The 27,868-nt window shown below is 36.4% G+C and overlaps 2 protein-coding genes across 15 annotated transcripts in view; both read right to left on the minus strand.

Moving 5' to 3' along the window:
- Positions 1-27,868, minus strand: part of ARB2A (ARB2 cotranscriptional regulator A) — a 508,497-nt gene that overhangs the window by 116,207 nt on the left and 364,422 nt on the right. Inside the window, exon 11 of one of the 14 annotated variants that reach the window (XM_064376130.1) lies at positions 14,619-16,786. The exons of the other annotated variants lie outside the window; for them this stretch is intronic. Coding sequence (XP_064232200.1) covers positions 16,668-16,786 — 119 coding nt within the window. The 3' untranslated portion in view covers positions 14,619-16,667. Of the gene's footprint in view, positions 1-14,618; positions 16,787-27,868 lie in introns of those variants that run through there. 14 annotated transcript variants of the gene reach the window in all.
- Positions 21,521-22,504, minus strand: POU5F2 (POU domain class 5, transcription factor 2). The gene has a single exon (XM_012477547.3). It carries the CDS (start codon positions 22,502-22,504, stop codon positions 21,521-21,523), a length of 984 nt encoding a protein of 327 aa, XP_012332970.2.

The following is a 27,868-nucleotide window of genomic DNA, read 5'->3' on the forward strand; positions in this document are numbered from 1 at the left end:
GCACTTTTTCATCACATCTCAAGGTGATGATTCTCTGAGTCTCCCTTTCTTATCTGCCTGTTAAAACCTGTGCAAGGCTCTCTTCCTTACAAGCTGCTGTGATCACATTATTTCCTTGCAGAAACTGCTTGTTAAGTCAAACTGAACATTTCCAAATATCCATGTACTATCTATCTCCAAAATCTAAAATTTTAAGCTTCTCATTTTTCCTACCTGTTTGGTTCCCTTCCTTGAAGTAATACAGATAGAAAATCCTTTGGTTTCTATTTCAGCACTCCGAAAACTTGTTTAGTTTCTTTTCTCATTTTCCTTATGCTTACTTTTTGAGCATTTCAGAGTATGTTCCTTCTCTTCCAATCTTCAGCACCAGAAGAGATGTGCATCATTTTTGCTGGTTTCCCTTATCTACTCAGGCTATCATGCTGTTTCCTTTTCAAATCCTGTCAGGATACCTGTTTATGAATTCTTTGTAAAACCCATCTAATTACTGGACTGCACTCAACAGCTATTGCTTAATCTTCAATTCTGTTTCCTCATATCCTTTAATTTTAGAAACACAGAACCCTAGAATTGAAGTAAATATTAAATATGTCTTATTCTAATCTATCCAATGTAAAAATTCTATCAAATTCTTCAAAAGTGGTTATTAAGCCTTCATTTGACTGCTCCAAAAGACAGAAAGATTGCCAATTTATGATGCAGTGTATTCCATTTCTTAAAACAATTCAATCATTATACTGAGCCTCTTTAGTTTCCATAATCCACAATCAAAGCCTTTGTCATAATGTCTATTTAGAAACTCATCGATAGCTCAGGGTTAAGATCAGCTAAATCATTAAGTCTTCTCTGAGTTCTTTTGGTACCATATCTTTAAGATCTGGATGCTATTTATTCAATCTCAAGAGATGCGTTCCCCAGCAGTACTGAACATTTACCACCAACTACATCAAATAATTCAATAATTTAAAAATTTCAGCCAGGCGCGGTGGCTCACACCTGTGATCCCGCACTTTGGGAGGCTGAGGCAGGTGGATCACGACGAGGTCAGGAGATCGAGACCATCTTGGCTAACATAGTGAAACCCCATCTCTACTAAAAATATAGAACATATTAGTCAGGCCTGTAGTCCCAGCTACTGAGGAGGCTGAGGCAAGACAATCGCTTGAACCCAGGAGGTGGAGGTTGCTGTGAGCTGAGATCGTGCCACTGCGCTCCAGCCTGGACAACAGAGTGATACTCCTGTCTCCAAAAAAAAAAAAAGTCAGCTGGACCAAGGGAAAAAATGAAAAACTTCAGCTGATACTAGTTTTACAGTTTTCCAAGAAATTGGTCTGCATAACATGTTAGTAACTTGTGATAAGGTGACAAGTTGGTTAACAATCTAGGACAAGCTCAAATGCTAATACATTAACTTTCACAGAGTAAGAAAACTTTATACCCATGAGACTTTATTTCTCTTGCCTAAAAAGGAATTACATTTCAGGCATTTCTAATGAGTAATCCATGTTTTGGTTTTCCTCCTTTTTACTTTGTGAAAAGTCAAATAAGTGCCAGATTCAATGTTTTCTTTCTCATTGTGTGATGCCTAACTAAAGTGGGAGGTGTGTATACCTACCTTCATGTGCATATTCTACTGCTGAAATAAAATGGATAAAAAACATTATGTTTAATGTCAACATACCCCATAGCCTAGTTGTAAAAGGCACAATTTTGAAAAAAGTGAATAAATAATAAATATAGTTTCATAGTATAATCTTAAGATTAATGAAACATGCTAATCCCCTCAACTGGTTTAAGTTTCATTGAAAGGGTAGTTTTTAATTTGATAGGTTCAGAAAGGGGGAAGGCAGGAAGCAGAGGGGTGGAACCTAGCGAGGCAGCTCTGTAAGATGAATTGCTGTCAGGGTGAAGCGGCTGGTTACAGTAATAGCTGGAAACCATAAGTGTTACAGGCTTTGAAGTCAGTTCAGCTTTGATGTCTTACTCTCGTAATCTTAAGATAGTATGGAAGGTGGAAAAAATAAGGCTTTCTAGTGCTGTGCTTGGTGTCATTGCTCAGGAAATTCTAGCATGAAAAAAGATTGGTGTCTGTGTAAACTTTAAGTGTAGCATTATTCTATTCCTTTTGTTTTTTAAATAAGTTTTAAATTATTGATACGCTAATTAACATATTTGTTAGTTTGAGGCAAGTACATGGACATATAGGAACATAACAAACCCAAATAATCATTAATGTGTGTCCTAATTGATTGATTCAGAACATGCGAATCAATCAATAAGGACACACATTAATGATTATTTGGGTTTGTTATCATGCTAGGTATTACTCAGATCAAGTTATATAGCTGGAGTTCCCAACGGTGAGGAACTTATTAGCTGAGGACTAATCATCTTGTTGCAGGAAGTTAAAAATTCACAGGAAGGAGCATTAGACATCATCTAATCCAAGACCAAAGTCCAAAGAAGATGGCCTGTTCTAGAAACAAGAGAGCAAACTGCCAAGTAGAAACATGAATTAAATAAACCACAATCAATAGATAATATGGAGAAATGAAGGGATAAGAGCATCTTGTGAGTTCTTGGATAGAAGAAAATTTATGGGAATTTCATGATTCAATACAGCATTGTTTCCCTATTAATTTTTTGTAACACTTTTATGTATATTTGTATATGTACAAACTATCAGCACTACTAAAATACCTAACATTTCCTTTACCTCAATTCACTTTCTCTATTTTCATAGTCCCAAACAATAATATCTACTAAATGGGTCTTGTGTTACTCTAATACATATTAGAGTAAACAAATCACTATTAAAATAAAAAAACAGTTTATCCACGAGCAGTGACCAGTGGTGTGTGTATAAAACACGGAGGTGGAGGATTCAAGGGAAGAATACATCTTTATTATTTCTTTTGGTACTTACATAAGAACTATGGATTTAAAGTCTGTATTCTTAAAGTATTTAAATGTGTCCTTAATGTGTGTTCAGTGACCTAGATAATCTGAATTGAAAATATTCTTTTCTTTGGGGTTCTGTTGTTTGATCCTTCTCATCTTAAAACTTTGTTTAGTTACTGGGACCTACTCCAGCTTATGTTATGCACAGTCAATAATGTGTACTTTAAAAACAATCTAATGTATATCATAATAACGACAGCCTGAGACTAAGACTGCAATATAAAAAGTTGAAAGGGAAAAAGTTTTCTTTTGACTTTTTCTCAATAGTGCTGTCTTGCTGCCTATTGCTTTAAAAGAAAAAAAAAAAAACTTTCTAGCTTTTCCAGGTAGAAAACAACTATAGGAACAATCTTACATGTATTACTTCAATGGGAAAAGAAAACAAATGATTAAAGTTCTGGGGAATTTCTCTTGTTTACATGTTGATATCACATAATGAGAAGCCAAAGCCAGATACTAGAAGAAAGGGGTTAACTACACCTCATGGAAGCCAGAGGTTATTCCTCTGTTACATTCTTATCCTTTAACTGCATTAGAGTTGACTGTAAACATAAACAAAAGCCACTGGTGGGCAATTAAACTTGAAGAAGTAGCCCATAAAAACCGGAATATTCAGCACTTATTAGAATCAGTTATACAACATCTGCTTTAATAGTTAGATTTTAAGTGTTCCTCTTATAATATATGTTAAATGTTCTCAACAAATCATATTCTACAATGCAATAAAATGACAATTTCAATGTAGTCTAAGGCTGGTAGGACAAGAATATTAAAGCAAATTAAACCATAATCTTTCATTTACATTTAGAGGTTAAAAATGTGTAGTCATTTGTGACAAGAACTTTAAAATGAATTTGCCATTCCCAAAGACATCTCAGTAGACAGGAAGGAGGAACTTGGCATGTGACCAACAAATTATGAGAGAGCAACACCTCAAGGTTAGAGGGCACTGAGGACTTCAACAAATCTCACCAGCTAAGGCAACAGATTAAGCTGGGGGATAGGATGCCCTACAACCTTAACCTGTTAATACCTTTAAATTCTTAAGAGTGACCTGTAGTCTGCTCTTTCATATTAGTTGTTAGTTACACTAATTACAGCTTAACTTGCATGGTTGGCACCAGTTTTTCTCCCAAAAGACACGTAGAGAAAGGTTATCTCTAATAGCTTCAAATAACTTCAGCCAAATTCTGTTGTGCACATTAGGAACACCTACTTCCAGTTTTGAATGGGTCTTTTATAGACATCAAAGCTAAGACACTAAAAGCAACGCATGTTTGTGGATTCTATAAAGCATTTCATAAAGGAAGCTGTAAAAATAAGAACAGTAACTTCTCCTGTAACTAGAACTTTAGAATAGTTTAAAAGAAGGCAATTTGTTTTATTTTTTCATGTTTATTTTTAACATACAGTGGCTGGTGATTTGATATACAAGGAGCTAGTTATACCTTAACAATGCTAGTGAGGTAAAAATACTTAGCCCACAAAATCCCCTCAAAATTTATGGATTTTAGAAAGGGATAATGAAATTTCTATCACGACCTTTTAGAACAGTTTTAACTTCAACATTTACACTGATGTTAACCTAAGATTCCATGAAGTTGTGCCTAGGATTCCAAAGCCCATTTACAAAGATTCAGATACCATCTGTGAAGCTGCTGTAAATTACTCTGTAACATTAATCTTTAAACAAGGCACTAAATCAGAATAGAAACATACCAGAGAGACTTAGAGCAAGAGTCATAACTGAATTTTGAGATTAATGTAAATAGCTTCATGTATAAGAATTGCAGGTTCTTAATAACACATTGTTTTTGCTTTGAATGAAACATAAAGTTTCTTTTAAATCTTAAAAATATATTACTAATATCAGAATGACACTTTTTTTTGGTACATACAAAAAGAACAGTAAAAATGACCAGTGAATGGAGTTGGTAACCTAAGGGTGCTCTGAATTAATAAATATACTAACAAAAATCTGATGTTACAAAATAGACACATTAGGGTGTAATTAACATTAACAAAAGAAACTTCACTTTACAGAAGGTAATCTTTAAACCTAGTATTCTCGAAAGATGTCAACCAACACACTTGACTTAAATGAAACTCTTTGGGGGAAACAAAGACCTATAACAGTCAATTGTAGTATTACATGTCATCACATCCAAGACACCATTGATTATAAGATTCATCGTTACTTTTTGTATCATTTAGAAAGAAAAACATTGCCAATTAAGCTATGACATGATGCTTTCCTATCACACTTATTGCAAGATGTATTCAAACTTTAGCTAGTTAAAATTGTCTTGTAATTAATGAAATAAAATATTTTATAATAAATTGACTAGTCTATCAATATAACAAATGATGAAGTTGTTTTTGTGAGAGCAAGCCAATTTTGAAATATAATCACTAGGTGATACAGTAATCCTCCCTTATCCCCCAGTGGATGCCTGAAATCATGGATAGTACCAAACCTTATATATACTGTTTTGTTTTATGCATACATACCTATGATAAAGTTTAATTTATAAATCAGGCAGAGTAAGAGATTAACAATAGTAAGTAATAATAAGATAGAACAATTACCACAATATTCGATCATTACTACTCTTGCCCTTTGGGGCCATTATTAAGTAAAATAAGGATTATGTTAACACAAGCACTATAATACTGCCACAGTGAATACAATAACTGAGACAGCTATTAAGTGACTAATGGGAGGGTGGCATATATGGGGTGAATATGCTGGACAAAGGGATGACCAATGTTCCATGAGGGACAGAGAAGGACGGCATGAGAGTTCATCATACTACTTAGAATGATGTGCAACTTAAAACTTAAGAATTGTTTATTTCTGGAATTTTCCACTTAATATCTTTTAGCCATGGTTTACTGTAAGTAACTGAAACTATGGAAAGCAAAATTGCAAATAAGGGGGAACTACTGTATTAAATTTGTTGTATATAAAGCATTCAGAGGATATTAACCATGTATTTTCTAGCTTCTCTGAGGATATAAAGGGAAGAACAGTAGCTGATATAGTGATTTTAGTTTGCTTGATTAACTTATTGATTAATACCCCTATTGCTTTCCACAAGGGATTTAAGGCAGACTACGAGAAAATCATATATAACAAAGTTATTTCAGAAATGAAAACCAGAAAATCAGAACTGGGGAAAAGAACAAAAACAAGAGGACTGTAAGAATTTAAATAGATATAAACATAATTTATGCATAACAATCTAGGTTCCGGATCTTTATTTTTCACTGTAATTTCAAAATAAAACATATTTATCAGTGAGATTTTAGGAATTATTTTGCCTGAAGCTTAGGAACAAGTGAGTTGACAAATACAAGGACCTTGCTAATCCCAAAGAATTTCTATAAAACAGATTATTACAATCTATTGTTATTTGTTAAAAAGATAGATACCAAATGAAAATATGATCAACAGAAATTAAATACTGGTAAGAATAACCCTAAAATATTAGCAGCTCTATCTTAAAAAGATCAATTTGTTTGTACCAGAATGATAAAACAGGATTAATATGAAAAACTAATGGACTAAGTCTCCATATGCTTACATGTCCTTCTGGTTTGTGGTATCAATCCCAGTAAGTTATCTTAAGATATAGGTAGGTGGATAAGTAGGCTCATGTCAAGGATTGTAGGTTCTGAATGAAACGAACAGTACTGCAAGAAGGCCCTCCAGAGAGCAGGCCTCAGGCTTTACATGGTAATTGGTTGATACAGCAAAAACGACTTGGGGCATCGCGCTAGCATTAAGGTCTATTTCTGAATCGTAGATTCAAATATCAGTCAAGTGATGGATCAGTTCTAGTGTTTATAATGTTGGATATTCCTGTGTGCAGTATCCTACACTTTCTCTTTTCTCTCTATCAGAGGCTGAGATCTGATTGTGGCCCATATATTAAATTTGTCAAGAAACTGGAAAAATTTACACAAGGACAATGATGGTAGACATATTCAAAACTCATGAAAGGGAATCATTCCTCTTCAACTCCATATAGTTGTCACTGGGCTGTCAATTATAATACCATGCCTTACCCCCTCCCTCATAGATATGGGTACTGGCTCAGGCTGGCTAATCACAGCCAGTCCTAATCTGTGACCTTTTTGGCTTCAGTGATGTTTGGATGCTAGGGCCGAGAGAAGGCTGTTTCTCTAGGATTATGCTGAATAGAAGTTGCTGCAACTGCCTGTACCTACCCTGCCTGTTTGTGTGAAGAAAGCCCTTTCTGCAAGAAAGAAAGAATGAGGCCAACAGGCAAAGAAAAGTAGAAAGGGAGATGGAAGGAGTTTTGATGACAGTTTGAGTCCTAGCATCTATTGATACCAGAAGTAGATCTATGTGTGGGTTTTTCAGTATATATGAATCAATACTTTTCTTTTTCTTTTTTGGTAAGAAGCTTGAATTAGGATTATGTAACTTAAAATGAAGAGTCTGTACTAGTCCAGTAACTGAAAAGAGTAGATTGTATTCAGCTTCTTTTTCAGTGCCATAAAACATAAACTTGATATTCACGTATTCATGTTTGAATTCATGTCTACATATTTGAATATGTAAAATTACTATACAGTCAATTTTAATACTGGCATTTTAAAATGCTATTATGTGTTTAAGGGCAAGACGTTTCTAGATTATCCATGTAAATGCTATAGATAACTCGAAAAGTGGTAGGCAATCCAAAGTTATTCAGATTCAGTTTTCTAATATTTCATAATCATGAAGGAAGGAGGGGCAGTGGGAAAGAGGGAGTTTATTCTCCTGATTATGTTTTTCTTGGCACAATGAAAAGTAGTTTGCATTTGCTGAGAAGATACTAGTTTGGTAGTGGGAAAAAGTGGCATAGAAAATACACTGAGAAACAAGGAAAAGCTAGTCTAAGATTATGGTTTATTGTGGATAATTCTCCAAATAAACAATGTGGTCATAAACAACTGAAAACTAGGTATAGGTATCTCTTTTGGGTAAGAGATCAGAAGCATTGGGGAATAAAAGGGTTAGTAAATGCTTTTCCAGAATGAATTTTCACATGTGAAAACAAATATACAGTTTCCTCATTTCACAAAAAAGTATAATTAAGAACTGCATTGTTCTTTATGCCTAAATAGTTTTCAGTAATTCTTATAAAGGTGTTTTTTTTGTTGTTGTTCTCAGAATGACTCTGACCAGGAGTATATCAACCATTTTAATTTCATATGAGAATAAAGCACAGAAGAATTAATGTGAAAATTCATTCTGGAAAAGCATTTACTAACCCTTTTAAACTATAATATTTAAACTGTAACATGTAAATCATTTTAAGAGCTGGTTGGAAAACAACTCATATGGCATTATGATTCAGATGAGCCATATTCTACCTCAAGTTGAGTTACAAATAACTCAAAAAAACCTCAGTGTTCTTAGAATAATTACTTAACTTCTATTTTCTAAATATTTCTTATTAAATTCCAACATATTTAACTTTTAGGAACCTTAAGCTATTAGGGTGTATACCTTTTGGCTCTTCTCTGTGGATGGTAAGGATCTGAAAAGGCAATTGCCCAGTGGAATTCAGTAAACATGAGCCCACTACCTTGAGCAAACCTCTCAAAATTATTGATCTAACATGTTTCATTATACATACTTCGGGGATTATCAGAAGCAATAGATAGTCTTAAGAAATAGATCTATCAGTGCTGGGTTCTAATAGATTTTTGGCCTATCTGCAAAAACATTCACCTGCTAAAACAATTTATGCTAAAAAGTGTCACTTGTATTTAAAAACAAAGTATGGTGTTAAGACTCATGTGTTTGTTCATAGCCACTGACACCAGTGAGTCAGCATAATTTGGGGAAAAAAATGAATCTTTTTAGAATTCTGCAGTTTTATAAGGACTCATTTTAGAAACTGGACCCTCATTTTAGAAAGTTTTATAAGGATTAATATATACAGTAAGCATTTCGGTATTCACAGATGGAAGCAACACTGGACTTATTAATAACTAAAGAAATATACAGTATCCTCATTTCACAAAAAAGTATAATTAAGAACTGCATTGTTCTTTATGCCTAAATAGTTTTCAATAATTCTTATAAAGGTGTTTATTTTTTGTTGTTGTTCTCAGAATGACTCTGACTGGGAGTATATCAATCATTTTAATTTCATATGAGAAAAAAGCATAGAAGAATTAATTATTTATCTTAAGTCAACTGTTTGATATAAAAATTTATTGATATCTATTTTATCTCCAGTATCATGCTAGGCATTTTCTCATATAATGAGCTGTGGGCAGAAACAGTATGACTGTGTTCCATGACAGTCAACAGAGTTTCTAATCAGATAAATGTTTTTACAAACAAAGGCAAGTAGGCTTTTACTTAAAAGATTGTCTGGTGTCTGGTGGTTTCTTCAATTTCCAAATAGTTTTCAGTGGTTTCTTTATAAGATTATAGCAAACTTAAAGAAACTGATTGGCCGGGCGCAGTGGCTCAAGCCTGTAATCCCAGCACTTTGGGAGGCCGAGGCTGGTGGATCACGAGGTCAAGAGATCGAGACCATCCTGGTCAACATGGTGAAACCCCGTCTCTAATAATACAAAAAATTAGCTGGGCATGGTGGCGCGTGCCTGTAATCCCAGCTACTCAGGAGGCTGAGGCAGCAGAATTGCCTGAACCCAGGAGGCGGAGGTTGCGGTGAGCCGAGATCGCGCCATTGCACTCCAGCCTGGATAACAAGAGCGAAACTCTGTCTCAAAAAAAAAAAAAAAAGAAAAGAAACTGATTAACAGCTTTTTTTAAAAAATTAAAAGCCTGATGAAGACTATCGACTCTTGGTAAGAACAAGCCAGTGGATCTGCTAAACCATTAATTTCTCTGGATTTGCTAACACATGGTACCAAGGCAAACCATTAAGAAGCTTTACATTAGTACTAAATTACATTAGTTCCTGGAAGAAAGGGCTTTGGAACCTTAGAACTTAGTATTATTACTTAGGCTATTTGACATAAGTCAATATAAAAACCAGTCACAGGAAGAATGATTTTGTGTTTTGAATGACAACATCATTAACAAAAGTACTACAATTAAATAAATGATCTATTGTGTTGTTCAATATCTTTTTGAAAGATTGACACATTAATCTTTAATGTTAAGAAAGTATTTCTTCTCGTGCATTTTGCAAGGCTCATGTAATTATATACTGAGAACTATATATATTTTTTGTCTATGGATGTATTTTTACCATTACATTTAACCTTGCAGTAACAAATCACAGTCTGGATTTGCAGTCAAAATAAACTCCCTTCACTTTTCCTCCCCTTCTTGACTTTTGGTCTTCTCTCTCCGGCTTTCTCTCTTCTCTCTTCTCTTTCTCTCTCTCTCTCCCCTCACCCCCTCCACTCCTAGTTATCCTTTACATCTTAGCTCAAGTTGTTCCTTGTTCTTAAGAATGTTTCCATATATTTCCACTGAGTTCTTTGCTCCTTTGTGTTTTTCCTCTGCCCACTCCTCTAACCCTAGTCACTTGGTGAAGTAATCCTTGATTTTCTCACTTCTTTCCTCTCCCAAGCTTATGTGCTTCTTGTCTAATTGTGAATCTTTAGTGCGTAGCCCTTAACAGGCGCTAATTAGATATTTGGTCACTGAGGAAGAAGCACAGAGGTACAATGTTACTGCTTACATGGATATGAAGATGCAGAGCCTGGAGGAAAAGCAGGGGTTAGTTTAGCACCACAGCAAGGATGTCTGGAAATGGCCAAACATTGCTATGGTAAGTATTATCATTTTGCTTGTCATGTCCTGGGGTATTACATATGGTTTACGTAGCCCATATTTCACATAATATATTTAAAATATGTATACTGATATGTGTATGCATGTTTTTAGGAGAACAACATAAATGAGAAATCAAATAATTGCCTAGAGTTTTAAACGTTAATAATACTTGCAGGAAAATTAGCAATATAAAATACATCTAGTTAGATAATGTAATAAAATAAATATGCATATCTGTAATTAGGATAGTGTTATGGTGAGTCTTAGAATGTACATGGGAGTAAACATGCTAAAGATTTATAAGATGTGCCATTGAATAAATGGAATCGTTATTGTCCTCATTAAAACAATAATTAAAAAATCTATACTTACATCTTAGTAGAAAGTGGTATTTCATTTATATATGGTTTTATTTCAACTGTAGTATCACTGGATCAACTGTGAGAAAATATTTAAATCTCAAAAATTCAAGCACCTTCTGTTTCTTAAATGTTCACATGGTGTATATATGTGCACAGAGAATGTTCACCAAATAAATTGTTTACCGACTAATGCAAGAAACTAAGTTTAAAAATAAAAATGATACAATTTTTTACGGAGCATGCCATTTCTGGAAACTCAAATAAAAAGGATAAAGATGCTTTCACTTCTCATTTAAAAGTGTTACATTTTTGTTAGTATTTTACTTAAAATTTCTTGGCCCAGAAGACAAAAATTTATGGCTGCAGATTAACTACTTTAATGAAGTGACACAGAAGCAGCAAAATGTTCTTTTTTCCCTATGGTGTTGGTATGATTGGATTTCAGGGGAGTAAAGAATAACACACTAAATTCCTGTATGGGGAGGTCTTTTTTTTTTTCTCCCATCTCTTCTCTTTAGTTTAAATCTCAAAGGTAATACATATTTAGCAAGTAGACTGGTGCTAAAAAATAATGTTTGAAATGAGGTGACCATTTATAGTATCTGTAGGTATCTGATGGTTGATTATTACAGAAATATTTACAGTTAATATATTAAAAAATTTTGCATCTACTTGGATTTAGCAATATTATTAAAACTGTTTATGAAAACGGTCACTGTCTAAACTTGTTCTCTGCTGTTTTAGCTCTGCTTTTCATAAACACAATGACAACAAATTAAAGGAAAGTCACTTGACTGCTCTGTACATTAGCTTGATAAAATTAGTGGCTGTGAATTCTTAGCGAAAAGTGATACAGTTTTCTTCATAAGTTCACATATCAATTTTTCTGGGCAAATTCAAGAATCATCTCTCCATTAAAATACCAAAATTTTCTTTCTAACATAAGTGTGACTCTCATCTTACTGATGAGAGTTCAATTGTCCTGCTCCCAAAATACAGATAAATAAGAAGCTACTGTAATTCGTCAGCCCATAAGGTTATTGGTTAGGAGGAAAGAAATCTTATTTTTTTGTAAAATTTTTCTGAGAAGCTAACCCTAGAATGGTGGTGTTATCTGAATGCAGATCTGGGACTATTTGACTCTGTGGGCTAATACTCTTTCCTTTCTATTACACCACCTTATTTAACTCCTTTGTAGGAAACAACAAAGTCTCTCTACCTTTCTAAACCTATCCCTGATCACCTATTTTTTTCTCTACAGTAGGATTATTAGGTGTTATTGGGTGAATTGTGTCCCCTACCAAATTTATGTGTTGAAGTCCCAAGCTCCTGTACCTTAGAATGTGACTGTATTTGGAGATAGAATCTTTATTGAGGTACTTAAGCTAAAATGAGGTCATTAGGGTAGGTCCTAACCCAATATCACTTATCAAAAGAGGAAACAGGGACACAGACATATACAGACGGAAGGCAATGTAAAGATATAGGGAGAATACAGCCATCTACAAGCGAAGGAAAAAAGACAATCTGTGTTACTTTGTTTGGCAGTCCTAGAAAACTAATAGGGTGGCATACAGAAACAAATTCTCTTTCAATTAAAAGGGTATATGTTAAGATTTTCCACTAGTGAATCAATAATACTCAGTTTTAAAGTAGATCTAGGAACATTATCATCCATTCTAAAATAATGAATCAACTTAACGCATCTTATACACTGCCCTGGCCACTGGACCTGGTCCTAGAAGATAGTCTACATTATATATTCTGAAAGGAAAAGGAGGACTACTTGTTAAGCAATACAGGTATTCCTTTGAAGAAGAAATGACATTCAGGCTCTACAGTTTTAAAAAAGAATATTGATTTTAAAATGCAGTGAAATAGGAAGGCCTCAACGTTTCCTTTTCCAACCATAGTCTTTGGCAATAGAAGAGCTGACAGCAGTAAGTGAAGTTAGTTTGTATTTTGTCATTTTGTTGGAAGCTGCAGGAAGAAAACCTAAGTCCAAGGTTCAAGACCAAAGTAGCTAATTCTGCCTCATAGCAGCTCAACAGACTTATGTGCTGGACTGTTTTCTGGAGGTATACCCTTCGATAAACCATGTAGTCTCTCCCAAAGCTTCCTGTCATGTTTCTCTTCACTGGTGTAGCCATGATAATGCTAATGACTTGTTTTAAGGATTTCACTGGGTATTGGGATGGATTCAGTTCATGACAGTTCATCTTTCAACTGGCTGGGGATGTAATCACAGGAACTGACCTTGCCTTCCAACTTAGAAATCCATAGAGCTCATTTATATTCATTTGGTTTCTTCAAAAATGACAAGCAAAGAAGATTCTACTGTGTTAAAATCAGGATTTCGGTATTTTCAAATGCTTTTTACAATTGAAAAGTAAACGTTCAGAAACATAAAAATGATCTGGGCTTACATTATATTCTAAATATGGGTTAACTACAGAGGTATATAAACACACTAATTGTAATTGTAAATTACCATGTTGTGCAGAAAAACAGACATATGGCAGGTGTCTTCACTCACTGTGCTACACTACAGCTCTTTAACATTAATGGGCCTCTAATTTAAAAAAAAAACCCAAACCTTAATTTTTAGTAATGTTTTTCTAATATATTAGAAAACTGTACCCTCCATTTAGATAACTGCCTTTCTTTTACAGAAACTAAAAATGTGACTAAAAATAAATAGGTTAGATTAGCTCTTTTAAATATTGTCTTGGAAGGAGAAATTACTATTTTAGAGACAAAGAAGACTAGGAGAATGAGTATCTTTTGGAACTCAAGATTTCCTAGAGCCTTCCTTTAAAAAATATGTCTTGGATGTTTAAAATTGTATAATAAATACACATAGCAAACATTCTAAAAAAATCACCAGCAATACCAATACCTGTATATGTATTTAGATATTTTCTCTATGCAATATATCTTTTAAAAATGGTATGAAGTTTAATAAGTTGTTTTGCTTCATTCAAAAATTTACTCTGAACTTTCTATCAAAACTGTGGTTCTATAATATAACTGTTTATGTATAATTTTATTTACTTAATCCTTTGTTAAACATTTAGGTTGTTTCTAATTTTTTGTTAAAATTTTTAAAAAATTGCTGCATGACCACGCTTTTTGCTAAATCCTTATACACACACACACACACACACACACACACACACACACAATTATTTTCTTTTACTTTTTCTTTCTTTTTTTTTTTTTCAGATGGAATCTCACTCTGTTGCCAGGCTGGAGTGCAGTGGTGCAATCTTGGCTCACTGCAACCTCCACCTCCTGGGTTCAAGTGATTCTCCTGCCTCAGCCTCCCAAGTAGCTGGGACTACAGGCATGCACCACCACACCCAGCTAATTTTTTTATTTTTAGTAGAGAAGGGGTTTCACCATTTTGGCCAGGATTGTCTCGATCTCTTGACCTCATGATCTGCCTGCCTCGGCCCCCCAAAGTGTTGGAATTACAGGCGTGAGCCACTGCACCCAGCCACACACAATTATTTTCTTATAAAAATTCTTAAAAGTTGAAATGATGGGCCAATGGGAATGCACATTTTAAAAGCTTTCCACGTGAATTACCTAACAGCCTTTCATGAAGGTTGTACCAATTCACTTTCCAATAAATAGAGTGGTCACACGGTGGGATAATCGTCAGGTGGGATAGAGTGGTCACATATTTGTTTCTGTTATTTTGCCCATCATCACCAACACACTGGTAAATATTGGCCACCTAAAGCTTTACCGTCAAGATTTCCTTAACTATCTTCCTAAGTTTTATTCTTTCAGTTTAGAATCACTTTGTCAAGTACCACATTTCCAGTAGGATTTAATTTCAATGGCTTTGTAGTTTTCACTTTAAAAACATTGTTTGACATAGATAATACCATTTTGCATTCTGAAAAGAATTCATCTTGAATAGATTCTGCCAAGAAAACCAATACTGTTTAGTAGGCAAGACTATTTCTAGAAGAAAGGCAAAAACAAAAGTAGCTATTTTGAAAAATGAATCCCCATAAAACAGATTTAGTATAATAAACAAGGATATACGGTATATCTATTTCAAAAACTTGAAATTATAGAAACAGATGCTAATTCAAGAAAAAGATCATGCTTTGAAATAAGGGCAGATATCCAAACACCTCATGATTTCTTAGTGAATAAGAAACTTCTAGGAAAAAAAGAAATTGTTCCATATGATAAGGTTTTAATTGAAGTGCCAAGGATTGATAAGGGCAATAATCAATACATTATTTAGTCTGAACTTAAAAGACTCATGTAAAATGCAATTGTGAGCTGGAGATATCTAGAAAATACAGATTTAAAGAAAACCAGAAATTTCCTATTAGATAGGTACTGTCAAAGGAAATCATTTGAAAAAGGTGGCAAAAGGGAAGGTGCTTCTTAAATTCTGAAACTGTAGATCTTAATAAGAGTTACATTCCCCTTGAAAAAGTGATGAAGGCTATCAACCATCTTTAAAGAAAATGCACATATGTACAAAAACACTATTCTGCTTATACTCTAAAGGGGAAAAGCATCTTCAGATTAAAAACACTTGCCTTGTCTATAGGAAATACAAGATAACCAAAATGTTTGACAAAGGAACATTTTCAGAATGACAGTGAAGATCTATTGGAGTCAGGAGTTGAAATTTATTTTTTAAATTGAGGCAGGGGAAAATCTGGGCAAATATGAAGACTCTGGACTGTGTATGACATCTGTCTTTACTAACTATGCCACTGAAATTATTACTAAAGGTATCAATGGCATCTTTGTTATTAAATGATATGTCTTAGTAGATTTTCTTTTTCTTTTTTTTTAAACTCACTGAGATTTTTCTTTTTAAACCTCACTGGGCAACAAAGTGAGACTCTGTTACAGAGTCTCACTTTGTTGCCCAAGCTGTGATTCTCCTGCCTCAGCCTCCTGAGTGGCTGGGATTAAGGTGTGCACCACCAAGCCCGGCTAATTTTTGTATTTTTAGTAGAGACAGGGTTTCACCATGTTGGCCAGACTGGATTTGAACTACTGACCTCAAGTGATCTGCCCACCTTGGCCTCCCAAAGTGCTGTGATTACAGGTGTTGAGTCACCACGCCTGGCCAATGTATCTTAGTTGATTTCTTACGTTACTTGATCTCTGTAACATTTAACGTTGTTAACTACTTAACAACACATTCTTGGTGTTCTCCCAACTCTCAGGGTGGTTATTTTTCTGTTTAAGGAATTTTATTTATTGAAGTTTCTACTTACAATCTTAAATCTCTGAAAAATCTGAAATTACTTCAGTATTAAGGTTTCCCTAAGGTCCAGCCTTTTCCCTTTTCACAGCATGTCAAGAGAACTAGTGATAGAAAATCTTGTAAATTATGTGAAGCTGATTAGGGACACATACGAGGCTTTGACTAAGCAGAGGTGGGGCAGCTGTGTTGATGATGCAGCTATGTGGGGGCTGAGGTGGACTCTAAGGGCTGTTCCCTGAGATTGAGAGCCCATCACAACTTCTCCACATCGGTAGAGGCTGCAGAAGAACTGAAGGAGCAGCTGGGGTCAGCGCCTCTTCACAACTCTTACGCTCACAACACAATCAGAGTTGTTTATCCTGGCATTCAACACTGTCTGACTCTCCGCAGAAACATCTCCTTTCCAAGGCTTTCCAGAAGGGCTGTCTAGGAAAAGGATGAAATGGAGTTGGTGCCATGTGACTTTTAGTGGGATAATCCAATAGTAAGTGCCTAGTCACCTATTCAATCTAAAGCTAAGGAATTAAGGTTTGGCTCCATTTTTACTAACTTATGTGGATCCTCAGTGCTCTACCTTTAGATACTGACAAGAAGAAAAAGCATACATTTGTTAAGCTGGGTCCCAGGAGCTTGTGTGGAGGAAATGGTCTCACTGGGATGTTGTAAGCTGGGATCAGAGATCCAGGCACTAATTCAGATTCTTCTGCTCGATGAAGTTGTGGATTCACTGTCACTGAATTTGGTCCAAGAACCAGAAGGAGCTTAACGTCTCCAAACATTCTCTTAAATGGAAGCACTAAGAGCAGACATTTTTTCTTGAGCACTGATGTAGCCCCAAGGATGAAAAAACTAGTGTGGAATTCATTTCCACCCTTTTTATCCAGTGCCTTATTTTGGGCACCATCATCAAGGATGCTGGACCATGGGAAGCTGTGATGATATATATGGTTCATTTACACCTGCTCTGTGGTCATCATATTTCCAATGTGATTCTATATTCTTGAGTAAATAAACTGGGAACTCAAGCTAATCTTATACAAGTGTATATGTATAATCTTGATATATCTCCATTGTCCACCTGAAACAATACAGCTTATAGGTATGTTCTGAAAATTAAAGTTGTTACAATTTGTTTATAATTAAATAACCTTTTTAAAGAGTTAGAAGAATCTAAGAGCAGCATGAATATTTACTTGACTTTTTGTTTTATAAGTACTTCACCAAAAGTTCATTCCTGAAAGCTGAGCTACATCTGGGGCTGCTTCATATTGTGGACTATGGAAGATCTGATTTAAAACTTGTTTTCATCACCCCAGGTGAGTCATTTACTCTTAGAAGGATGTCATGAGAATGAGATTCCCTCGGAACAGAAAAATAACCACCCTTAGAGTCGGGGGAAAACAATGATGCTTGGGTCCCTTAGGTGTAGGTGCAATGGTGATGGTAGTACTGAGGAAGGAAGTGGTGGAGCATTTTTCATTTATTCCAGAGAAACTGCGAAAAACCCATACCCTTGCATATAAAAACACTCAATAACCTAAGAAAAAAGGACCTTCTTCAACATGAATAATATTACATATGAAAAAGCCACAGCTAACGTCATACTCAGTGGTGAAAAGCCTGAAAGTTTTTCTCTTAAGAACAAAAATAAGACAAGGATGTCCCCTTCTGCTACTTTTATACAACACAGTACTACAAGTTTTTGACAGAGCAATTGGGTAAGAAAAAGAAAGGGTATCCAAATTGGAAAAGAAGAAGCAAAACTATCTTTATTCACAGATGACATGATTTATATGTAGAAAACCCTAAAGAATGTACATAAAAACCTGTTAGAACTAAATCTGCAAAACTGCAGGATACAAAATCAACACAGGAAAATCAGTTGTTTTTCTATCCATTAGCAATGAACAATTTTAAAAGGAAATGAAGAAAACTATTCCATTTACAGTAGTATCCAAAAGAATGAAATATCTATGAATAACTTGAAGGAAATTAAAGGCTTGTACACTAAAACTATAAAACATTGCTCAAAGAAGACATAAATAAGTGAAAACACATCCTGTGTTCATGGGTTGGAAGATTTAAAATTGTTAAGATGACAACACTCTCTAAAGCAACATTGAGGGTTCAATGCATTCTGTATCAAAATCTCAATGGTGTTTTGGGCAGAAATGGAAAAACTGATCCTAAAATTCATATGAAAGTTCAAGTGACCCACAATGGCATAGAACAAAATTTTTGAAAGACTCACATTTCCCAATTTCAAAACTTACTACAAAGGTACAATAGTCAAAACAATGTGATACTGGCATAAAGACAGACATACAGACCAATAGAAGAGAGTTGAGAGCCCAGAAATAATCCTTCATGTGTGTGGTCAACTGATTTTTGACAAGGGTGCTAAGATCATTCAATTCAGAAAGAACTTCTCAACAAATGGTGCTGGGAAAACTGGCTATTCACATGCAAAAGAATGAAGTTGGGCCCTGCTTCATACCATATACAAAAATTAACTTGAAATTAATCAAAGACCTAAATTTAATAAATAAAACTGTAAAATTCATAGGAGAAAACACAGGAGCAAATCTTCATGATTTTGCATTTGGCAATACCAAAGCCCAAGCAACAAAAGAAAAAATGGATAAACTGGACTTAATAAAAATTAAAGACTTGTGTGCATCAGAAGATACTGTCAAAAGAGTGAAAGAACAACCCACAGAATGAGAGAAAATATTTGCAAATCATCTATCTAATAAGGGCTTAGTATCCAGACTATATGAAGAAAAGAAACAACCCAGTTTTTAAAATGGCCAAAGGATTTGAATAGACATTTCTTCAAAGAAGATACACAATAGACAATAAGCATATGAAAAGATGCTCAACATCATTAGTTATTAGGGAAATACAAATCAAAACCACAATGAAATACCATTTCACAGCTACCAAGATGGTTATAATTTTTTTAAAAATAACAAGTGTTGGCAGGGATATGGAAAAACTGGAACTCTTTTACATTGCTGGTGGGAATGTAAAATGGTGTCTTCACTATGAAAAATAATTTTGCAGTTTCCCAAAAAGTTAAGCATAGAATTACCATATGACTCAGAAATTCCATTCCTATGTATACATCCAAGAGAACGGAAACAACAGATACTCAAATAGATTCTTACACAAATGTTCATAGCAGTAATATTCACAATAGCCCACTGGTCATTAATGAAAATAATCTAAGTGCCCATCATCATAGGAATGGATAAACAAAATGTGGTGTATCCATACAATGGAATATTATTCAGTCAAAACAAGAATGAAGTTCTGATACATACTACAACAGAGATGAACCTTGAAAACATGCTAAGTGAAATAAGCCAGATACAAAGGGTCAAATGTTGTATGATTCCATGAATATGAACTGCTTAGAACAGGCAAATTCACAGAAATATAGATTAAAGGTTACTGGGTTAAGGGGTAGGGGAATGGAGTTAATTGCTTAATGAGAAAAGTTTATGTTTGGAGTGATTGAAAAATGTTGGAAATGGACAGTGGTGATGGTTGCCTAACATTGTGAATGTAACTAATGTCACTGAATTTACACTTAAAATTATTACAATGGCAAATTTTACATTTTATCACACACACACACAAACACACACACGTAAAGGTAAATTTTCTACAGCCTCAGGAAGAAAAGATTAAATAGAAAGCTTAGTCATGCCTGACTTGATAGTAAAATTCGCCCTGGCCTTGAGGTCAGAAGATCAGAGTTAAGTCTCTTATTGTGCCCCTGGTTTACACTCTCAGGCCCACAAGAGTTATTTTCTATACACTCACTAGAAAAAAAAAAAAAGAAAAGAAACTAAGTACTCATGTAAAAACTATTAAAAAGAGCAATGATAAAAACCAGAAGAAATTAGGAAAAAATTTAGAAGTATAAAGTGAAAATTAATTAGGGAATAAAAATAGTAGTAAGTAGAATAAGAGTCAAAAAGCTTATACTTTGAAAATATCTATAGATAAAATCTTTGCAGACTGATAACAAAAAAAGCAAAAATTGACAAGATTAGTATCCAGAAATAAGACATTAAACTCTGATATAATCTATACTGATAGAATTCTAGGACAATAAATAGTACAGGCAGGTGTGTGACAGCAGATTTGAAAACAAAGAGGGATGAATGATTTCCATTTAGTATATGGTGATCAAAATTGACCAAAGTAGAAGTGGAAAACTGAAAAGACCAATTTCAGAGATGAAATTAGTAGAGTGATTTGATGTATAATGGCAAAAGCCACCAGGGAAGTTTGGATAAACTATCACAAATATCTTCTCAAAAGTATATCAGAGATCAAGAGAAAGTAAAGGAAATTCCCAGGGAACCAAACAGAGCTGAAAACTAGAGGAGTAAGCTACAGCTGGCACTAAAGCTCTGGCTGTCCAGCTTGCCAACCTCAGTAACAAAGGAGTTTAGAAGATAGTGACTGTGGCAGGACAGGACATAAGCCCATGGAATTGCATAAAGTGGGGAGATGAACTGAGATCCTGACATGAAGCTGGGGCACTAGAAATGAAAAGGTAAATTAGAAAAAAAAAAAAAAAAAGAATTTTCCAAGAAAGCTCAGGTGTTTCAGCACGGGCTCTAAGTGGGCTGTGTGTTTCTTCCTTATCACATTCTCAAGCCATCCCCTTGAGATAACTATTATCCTGGATTTTGTGTTTGTGTTTACAAAGAGTTCCGCTTGATTTTAATTAAAAATTGTATACTAAGGTAGTCTTCTGTGACTCGAGTTTTTCACTTAGTATTGTGTTTATAAAAAAAATTTAAACCCTATGTTTACTCATAACCACAAGGAATAACAGACATAATCTTTAATAAAAAAAAGAAACACAATATCAAAACCATATATATACTGTAATGTATCTTGAAACCAATGCTAGGGAAAAACAAAGGGAAAACACAAAAACTGCAATAAACTTACTTCTCTCTCAAGTTTTTCTTGAATAATTCCTACCCCCCGTTCCCTGCTATGTATTCTTAACTTCTTTAGACAGTGAATGAGAACTTAATGCTAAAAGTCCTTAAATGAATCCCAGGGACGTTTCCTGGGTTTTCCCTTTTTCTTTTCTCTCCAAACTTGCCGTGAAGCGCATGTCCCTCAGCCCTAAAGTCTGGGGAGGCCCAGAGTGGTGCGTGGGGCAGAGGGGTGGGCTACTCCTGCAGAGTACACAGGTGTATAGTGGGGGACACCCACCGGGATCCCCAGTCCCTGGGGAAAGCACACTGGTGCCCCTGGGCATGGAGGACCGGCAGCCCCCACAACCTCCCGTGGTGAAGTATCATTGGTTGGCAGACTGCCCATCTTGCTGCGGTTATAGAACCAAACTCGAACCACATCCTTCTGCAGCTTGAGGCACCCAGCAATGTGGCTCATTTGCTGGGGTGTGGGCTTCGGGCACCGCCGGAAGAATTTCTCCAGGCTCTTTCCGATTCGTCGCTCCCTGCTTGCCCGTCTCCACTTGTGAGACTGCTGCAGGATCATCTCCATTTTGCATAAGCCTAGAAGGTTCTCTGCGTCCACTTCCTCCAGCCACTTTCTCAGCAGTGGTCGCAGCTCCCACATGTTGGCGAGGCTTAGCTTCTGAGCCTCGAAGCGGCAGACGGTCGTTTGGCTAAGCACCTTCCCAAATAGAGCTCCCACTGCGATCCCTACATCGGCCTGAGAGTACCCTAGGCTCAGCCTCTTCTCCCTCAGCTCCTTGGCCAGCTGCTGCAACTCCTTCCGTATGCCTGAGACGTCCTCTGGCAGCGGCAACTTCGAGATGCTCCTCAGGGCAATGTAGGGCCCGAGGAGGGCGCCTTCGGAGGGGTTTCGCAACCAGGTCCCTGCCTCGCCAGCTCCAAGACGGGCTCTGCAGGGTGCTATCCAGCCCCGGAAGTCGTGTGCCAGGGGACCCGGGGGAATCCCCCACACCTCAGGGCCTGGGCAGACCCCCAGCCTGATCGCCTGCCGGACTACCACCCTGCCAGGGGCCGCCTGGGTGTTCAACCAGGTCAGAGTGTCAACCCGCAGGGGCACTGGCCCACTGGGGCCGCCCCCACCACTGCCTGGAAGGGGGCAGAGGTTTGCGGGCCTGTGTCCGGCCATGGGTAGGACGGCACTCGCAGCGGCTCTGGTAGAAACTGATGGCCCTCGAGGCTTCAGAACAGCCACTAGCCCCCTCGAGCCCTGCCCCCTAGTGGGCGGAGAAGGCGTTACAGGCCAAGGGTGTCTGTGTGTAGGTGGGGAAATCTGGTAGAGGCACAGGAACTCCTAGGTCCTAGGGTTAAGGGACTGAGCCCCCAACCCTGACCTTTGCTTCTAACTCCCACTGAGGAACAAAGCTCCATTTGGGGATTTGCACCTCCAAGCTGTCTTAAGTCCCTTAGTCACTGCCTCCATCCTCTCCCTGAATGGAACCCAGGTAATCTTATGCCTCTTCGGAAACTCAAGACCCCCGATCCCCAGGAACTACTGACCCTCTTGGCTTCACAAATATTTATTAAATATCTATATGCCAGATATTGCTGGGATGACCCCTCAATTCATAAACTGCCCCCTCACTACTATCTTTATGGTCACCAGTACTGCCAACAGTTCCTCTTTGCATATCCCCAGTCCCTGTGCCCTAAGAAACCTAGGTATTCCCTGCTTGAGTTTCTAGTTAACATCAGTTTGCTACCTCAGATTCCACCCCTGCCAAACTCTGCCAGATTCCACTCCCTCACTGAGCAGAACTTCTTAACTAATTCCATGTTTCTTCCCCCAGCCTTAAAGGTCCTTTTGTTTCCCATTCTAACCCAGCTTCTTGGTCCAGAGTTTCCTCAACCAACAGAGATCTACATGTGTGTTTTCTCTTTCCCCCTCTAGAGACAGGTCTCTGAACTGGGCTGACTCACTGTCCCCCACTGAGGATGCTCCCTGCAATATCTGACTCACCAACATCAGGCTCCTTTATCCTTGGGCCCTTATCCCACCAGAGACCCAAAGATCTTAATTTGTTCTTCCACCATGCTCCTAGCCCAGGCATCCAGTTGTGGGCCCTGAGTGGAGAAAGCTGAGGGAGGGAGAAAAGCTCTGACCTCAGTTTCAAAGTTTCCAAGGAGGAAGAGCACAATGACCTTGGCTAGACAATCATAGCCCTTCATTCTGTAAACGAACCATCATGTGGCTCTGTCCCCATCCATATCTACTGAAATCGGTCTTCTTGAAATCATCAGTGGTTTTTCAATGGTCAAATCCAATGGCCTTTTAAAAGATCCTCATCCTGCCATATCTGACAATGCTGACTACTCTTCTTGCTCCTTCTCCTTTTAAAATTTACATGAAATGCTGGTAACAGCTAAATCTATTTCAGTTCTGACTTCTCTTCAGATTTCCAGTTTTGTATTTTTCACTGCCCCAAGTCAAATTCATTATCTCCACTTCTAAACCTGCCTCTCATCCTGAGACTCTTGAGCTAGTTAATTGCATTATCACCAACTCAGTCACCCAAGCTTAAACCTAAGAGCTGTTCTTGACTTTTTCTATTCTCCATAAGGCGTCAAATCTTTTATCCTTGGTCTCCTAAAACATCTGAAGTCTACCATCTCCCTCCTAACCTCATCTTCCTGGACCCTTAAATACCTCTTCCTAGATGAAGGTAACACCTTGAGACTAAATTCAACTCAACACTACAGGTTGTGTTGTGTTGAGTTTGCAAATATGGCCTTGAAGCAATGGTAAAGGGAAAAGAAGAATCAGAAAATTAGCTGTCATTGCTACAGGCTGTGTACTTAGTTATTTGTCATCTGTATCTCTACTGCAACCCCTGCTAGAATGTGTGCTGGCTATGAGCAGGGTCACTGTTTGTCTTATTCACTGCTAGATCCTCAGCACCTGGAACATAGTAGGAACTCAAGAAATATTTATTTAATGTTAAATAAATGAATCTCTATAGCATTAATGGTAAAAAGACTTCCATATTTGCCTTTAATTAGATTTTAAGACGAAGGTCTATAAAAAACAGCTTGCAATATACAGACGTTCATTTAAGAATAACTTTGCTGGTATCCTCAAGGTACACTTACATGCTATTTTTCCAGAATCACAAAGCTATCAGTATCTGCCAAACAGAATGAAAGCTGGATCACAAAGAAGGATAAAGAAGAGAAAGCAATATGTATGCTAACATCCACATATTGAAAACAGCCCATTTTCACAAGAGAAGAACAGGAAAAAGGTTCATTAGTTGTTGAAAACAACGGTTGAATGAAATTATTTTTAAAGAATTAGAAAAAGTGAGTTCAAACAGATGTGAGCAAAGCCTTATTATATTTAAGCTGAGTTAAAACGCAGTGGCTGAAAACATTTACTAAACTAAAAAGTAAGGCAATATATTCACTGGATGGGTTTTAAGATTTACTTGGATGATCTCACTTAAGGCTTTCTTTGTACTTGGTCAGATCTCATCTACCAGTGTGCGTATCTCCAGTTTATGCAGATGAGCTGCCAAAAAGAAAAGCCCATATTCTGAAGGGAAGTCTTGCCATCTCTTTAAAAGTATATTCAACGTCCTACGGAAATGGGGCTAGCAGAGAAAGGAAGTAGAAGCATATTTAGTTGGCACAGGAATAGCGATCAGAGGAAGGCAGTTGATGGGAGTGCTCAAGACAACTAGTGCTATTTGTGCTGGGGCGTTTGAAAGGCTAATCCATCACCTTCAACAAATACGTGGAAAAAAAATCACTCTTGTAAGTGATTAAATTACAATGTAAGAATCAGGCCAGTCTTATCCATAGGGAATTACAGATTAAGGATAAGAAACACAGAGTTCCAGTCCCCTACATATTTATAATCTAAACGAGGGAGAAGAGAAACTGACAGTAGAGCAGGACAACTATACTTACTTACCCAAAGAGAAGTTAAGAAGTTTTCTATTATTAGGATCTTTGGAATCAAGGGTAGTTTTCCGAAAGAGTTGCTTTAAGCAGAAATACTTAAAAATGGAAAGTATCAGAATTTTTATTATTAGGCTCTCCTTAAGAATTCTCTATTCTAAGGAGACAAAACCAATGGTCATGATCGACAAATGCTAAGAAGCAGGAAACCATGGAAGCAGAGTTAAGAATCAACATCCTTGTAGGGTTTGGTTCAAGTTTCATAGTTTTCAGAAGTCTTGCCCTATACTCTGGACCACAGTGACCTCTCTGAACTTACTGCCATTTAAACTCACATACATTTGCTTCCTTAAACAGCTGGAGTTTCACGTCTTAGTTCTCCAGCTAGGAGATATGAAACCTCTAACATACATATTATAGATATACCATTTAGTTTGTACCTATGTGCCAAGTAACATGCTAATTCATGAGCTAGCCACAGTGCTCTGAGTATAGTAAGTCCATGAAAACATCTGGATGTGAGAGTAATCTGTCTTTTATGTCATTCTGTTGGTCAGTTATTTCACTGGCTGGGAAGGTGATCCTTGCTTCGTCATTCCTCCAAATGCAACTCTTCCAAAAGCTTCTCCTACTCGAGATAAAGGAGGACATGGCTTTGCTCGAGTCTGTAAGAACTTCTAATTTTCTATAGTAGAGTCTCCAAAACAAAAAAAAAATCTTTTTGACTGCAATAAAGCAACAGAGCAGACCAGAATATCTAAGAATGATATCCAAGTCAGACAGAGAGGGCAGGGCAGGCTACATGCTGCTAATCTTTACTGTCTTTCCTACTCTGCAGATGTCCTAGTAAAGTTAGCACTGACCAGGCATTGTGGTGTAAAGGCATTGCCACTAGGATGAGCAGGTGTAGGACCTCAAGAATCACATTAGTCAAGAAGCAAGACAAAAGGCTAAAGCAGAAGACATGATGCAGAGACTAGACACTGGGAAGACCCTCTCTGGATCCAGGGAGTAAAGTCAGTAATCCAGGAAAACTCTTGCAGCTGATTACTTTAAGGAACAATGCCTCCCTCCTCACAGTGAAAGAGTTAACATCACACATTACAACAATTTAGTTCACTGGGAACTACCTGGAAATACACTGAAATGATTAACTGTCAATCCTTCGTGTGGATCTTTACTAAACTATATAAAGCAAAGTGAGCCATCAAAGATAAGTTATGCAATTAAGAAAAACTAATAAAAAGTATGTACAATAAGAACATTTATGTTGTAATAACATAGAAACAGAGCTAACCAAATCAATGTAGGTACTAAACAGGATAATTCATTGCTTTTCAAGATAATTTTCATAATAGATAATAGTACTATTCTGTACAGGAGATAACAGAGGACAAGAACATGGGTGAAAGAACAGCCACTTGTAAATAACAGTAATACAAGATGCTTTTATATGTGGAGAAAAGCTATAATGTAGTAGTGTGGCTAGCAGATTTCTTTGATTTCTTTAATTTCAGATGAAGATTATGAAGGACTTTTTAAAATCATTACTTCTTGCTGCTGTTCCTTTTAGTATTTTTAAAATGGCTTTACTCTCATGTAATTGCTGCTTAGAAACAAATGCTTATGACACAAATGTGATACAACCACCACACAGTCAGAGACCAAAAACAGACTTAGAGTATACAGAGAAAAGGCCCTCCATTTTATTTTGCAAATGTGAGATATTCATGAGTTATGAACTTCCTGTGCTATAAAATAATATTAAGTATAAAAACCCTGCAGCCTTCACCAGAAGCCTTAAGGGATTTTAAATATCTGTATAAGGCAGGAAGAGCAGTTGAGCTGAGTGGGGCTGAGTTGAAAGGCACTATGATGATGAGTCAGGTATATTCACAGATAGTTAGAGCTAGATAAAGTTTAAAGGCTCTTGTTATGCCAAGCATGATTTAAACAAACTTTTTAGCTGAGTTTGCCCTTGTTACAGAAGAAAAGATTTAAGGATGTTCTTGCATTGATTACTCTAGTCAGGGTGCAGTGACTATGTTCTACATTCAAATTATCACTCTGCTTCCATTTTAGAGAAGGAGATGCACAACTGGTTTAACGAAAAATTTTTCATTACACGGCACAGTAAAATATAGTAACGAAAATGACAGCTTATGACCAATGAAACTAGTAATCATGATGTGAAATGGGCTTAGAGAAGTAAATTCAGAAGTCAAAAAGAATTTCTGTTTACGGCAGAAAACTCTTTAAGTGTTGTGAGAATTATGTTTTTTTTTTTTTAAAAAGAGATTCCAAATTAATTGATGTTGGTGCTATTACCATCACAAGTTTGAGGCTTCTGAGAATTTCCCTGGAATCTCTTTAGGAAACTATGAACTGAAATAAACCAAACAGAGTCACTGATGTTTTTTGTCTGAAAAATGATTAAATGCAGCAATGACCACGGAAAATTCAAGAGGTAGTAACAGACTAAAAATTCTAAGCAAAATTTACGTAAATATATAGATTAAAAACTTCTTTCAGCATTTTAAACCTGACAAATATTCAGACAGCATTCACTCAGCCTATCAAACTGAATCCTCTT

This window comes from Aotus nancymaae, unplaced genomic scaffold (genome assembly GCF_030222135.1).
Source record: "Aotus nancymaae isolate 86718 unplaced genomic scaffold, 86718_ANA_hifiasm-v0.15.2.pri h1tg000014l, whole genome shotgun sequence".
Taxonomy (NCBI): Eukaryota; Metazoa; Chordata; class Mammalia; order Primates; family Aotidae; genus Aotus; species Aotus nancymaae.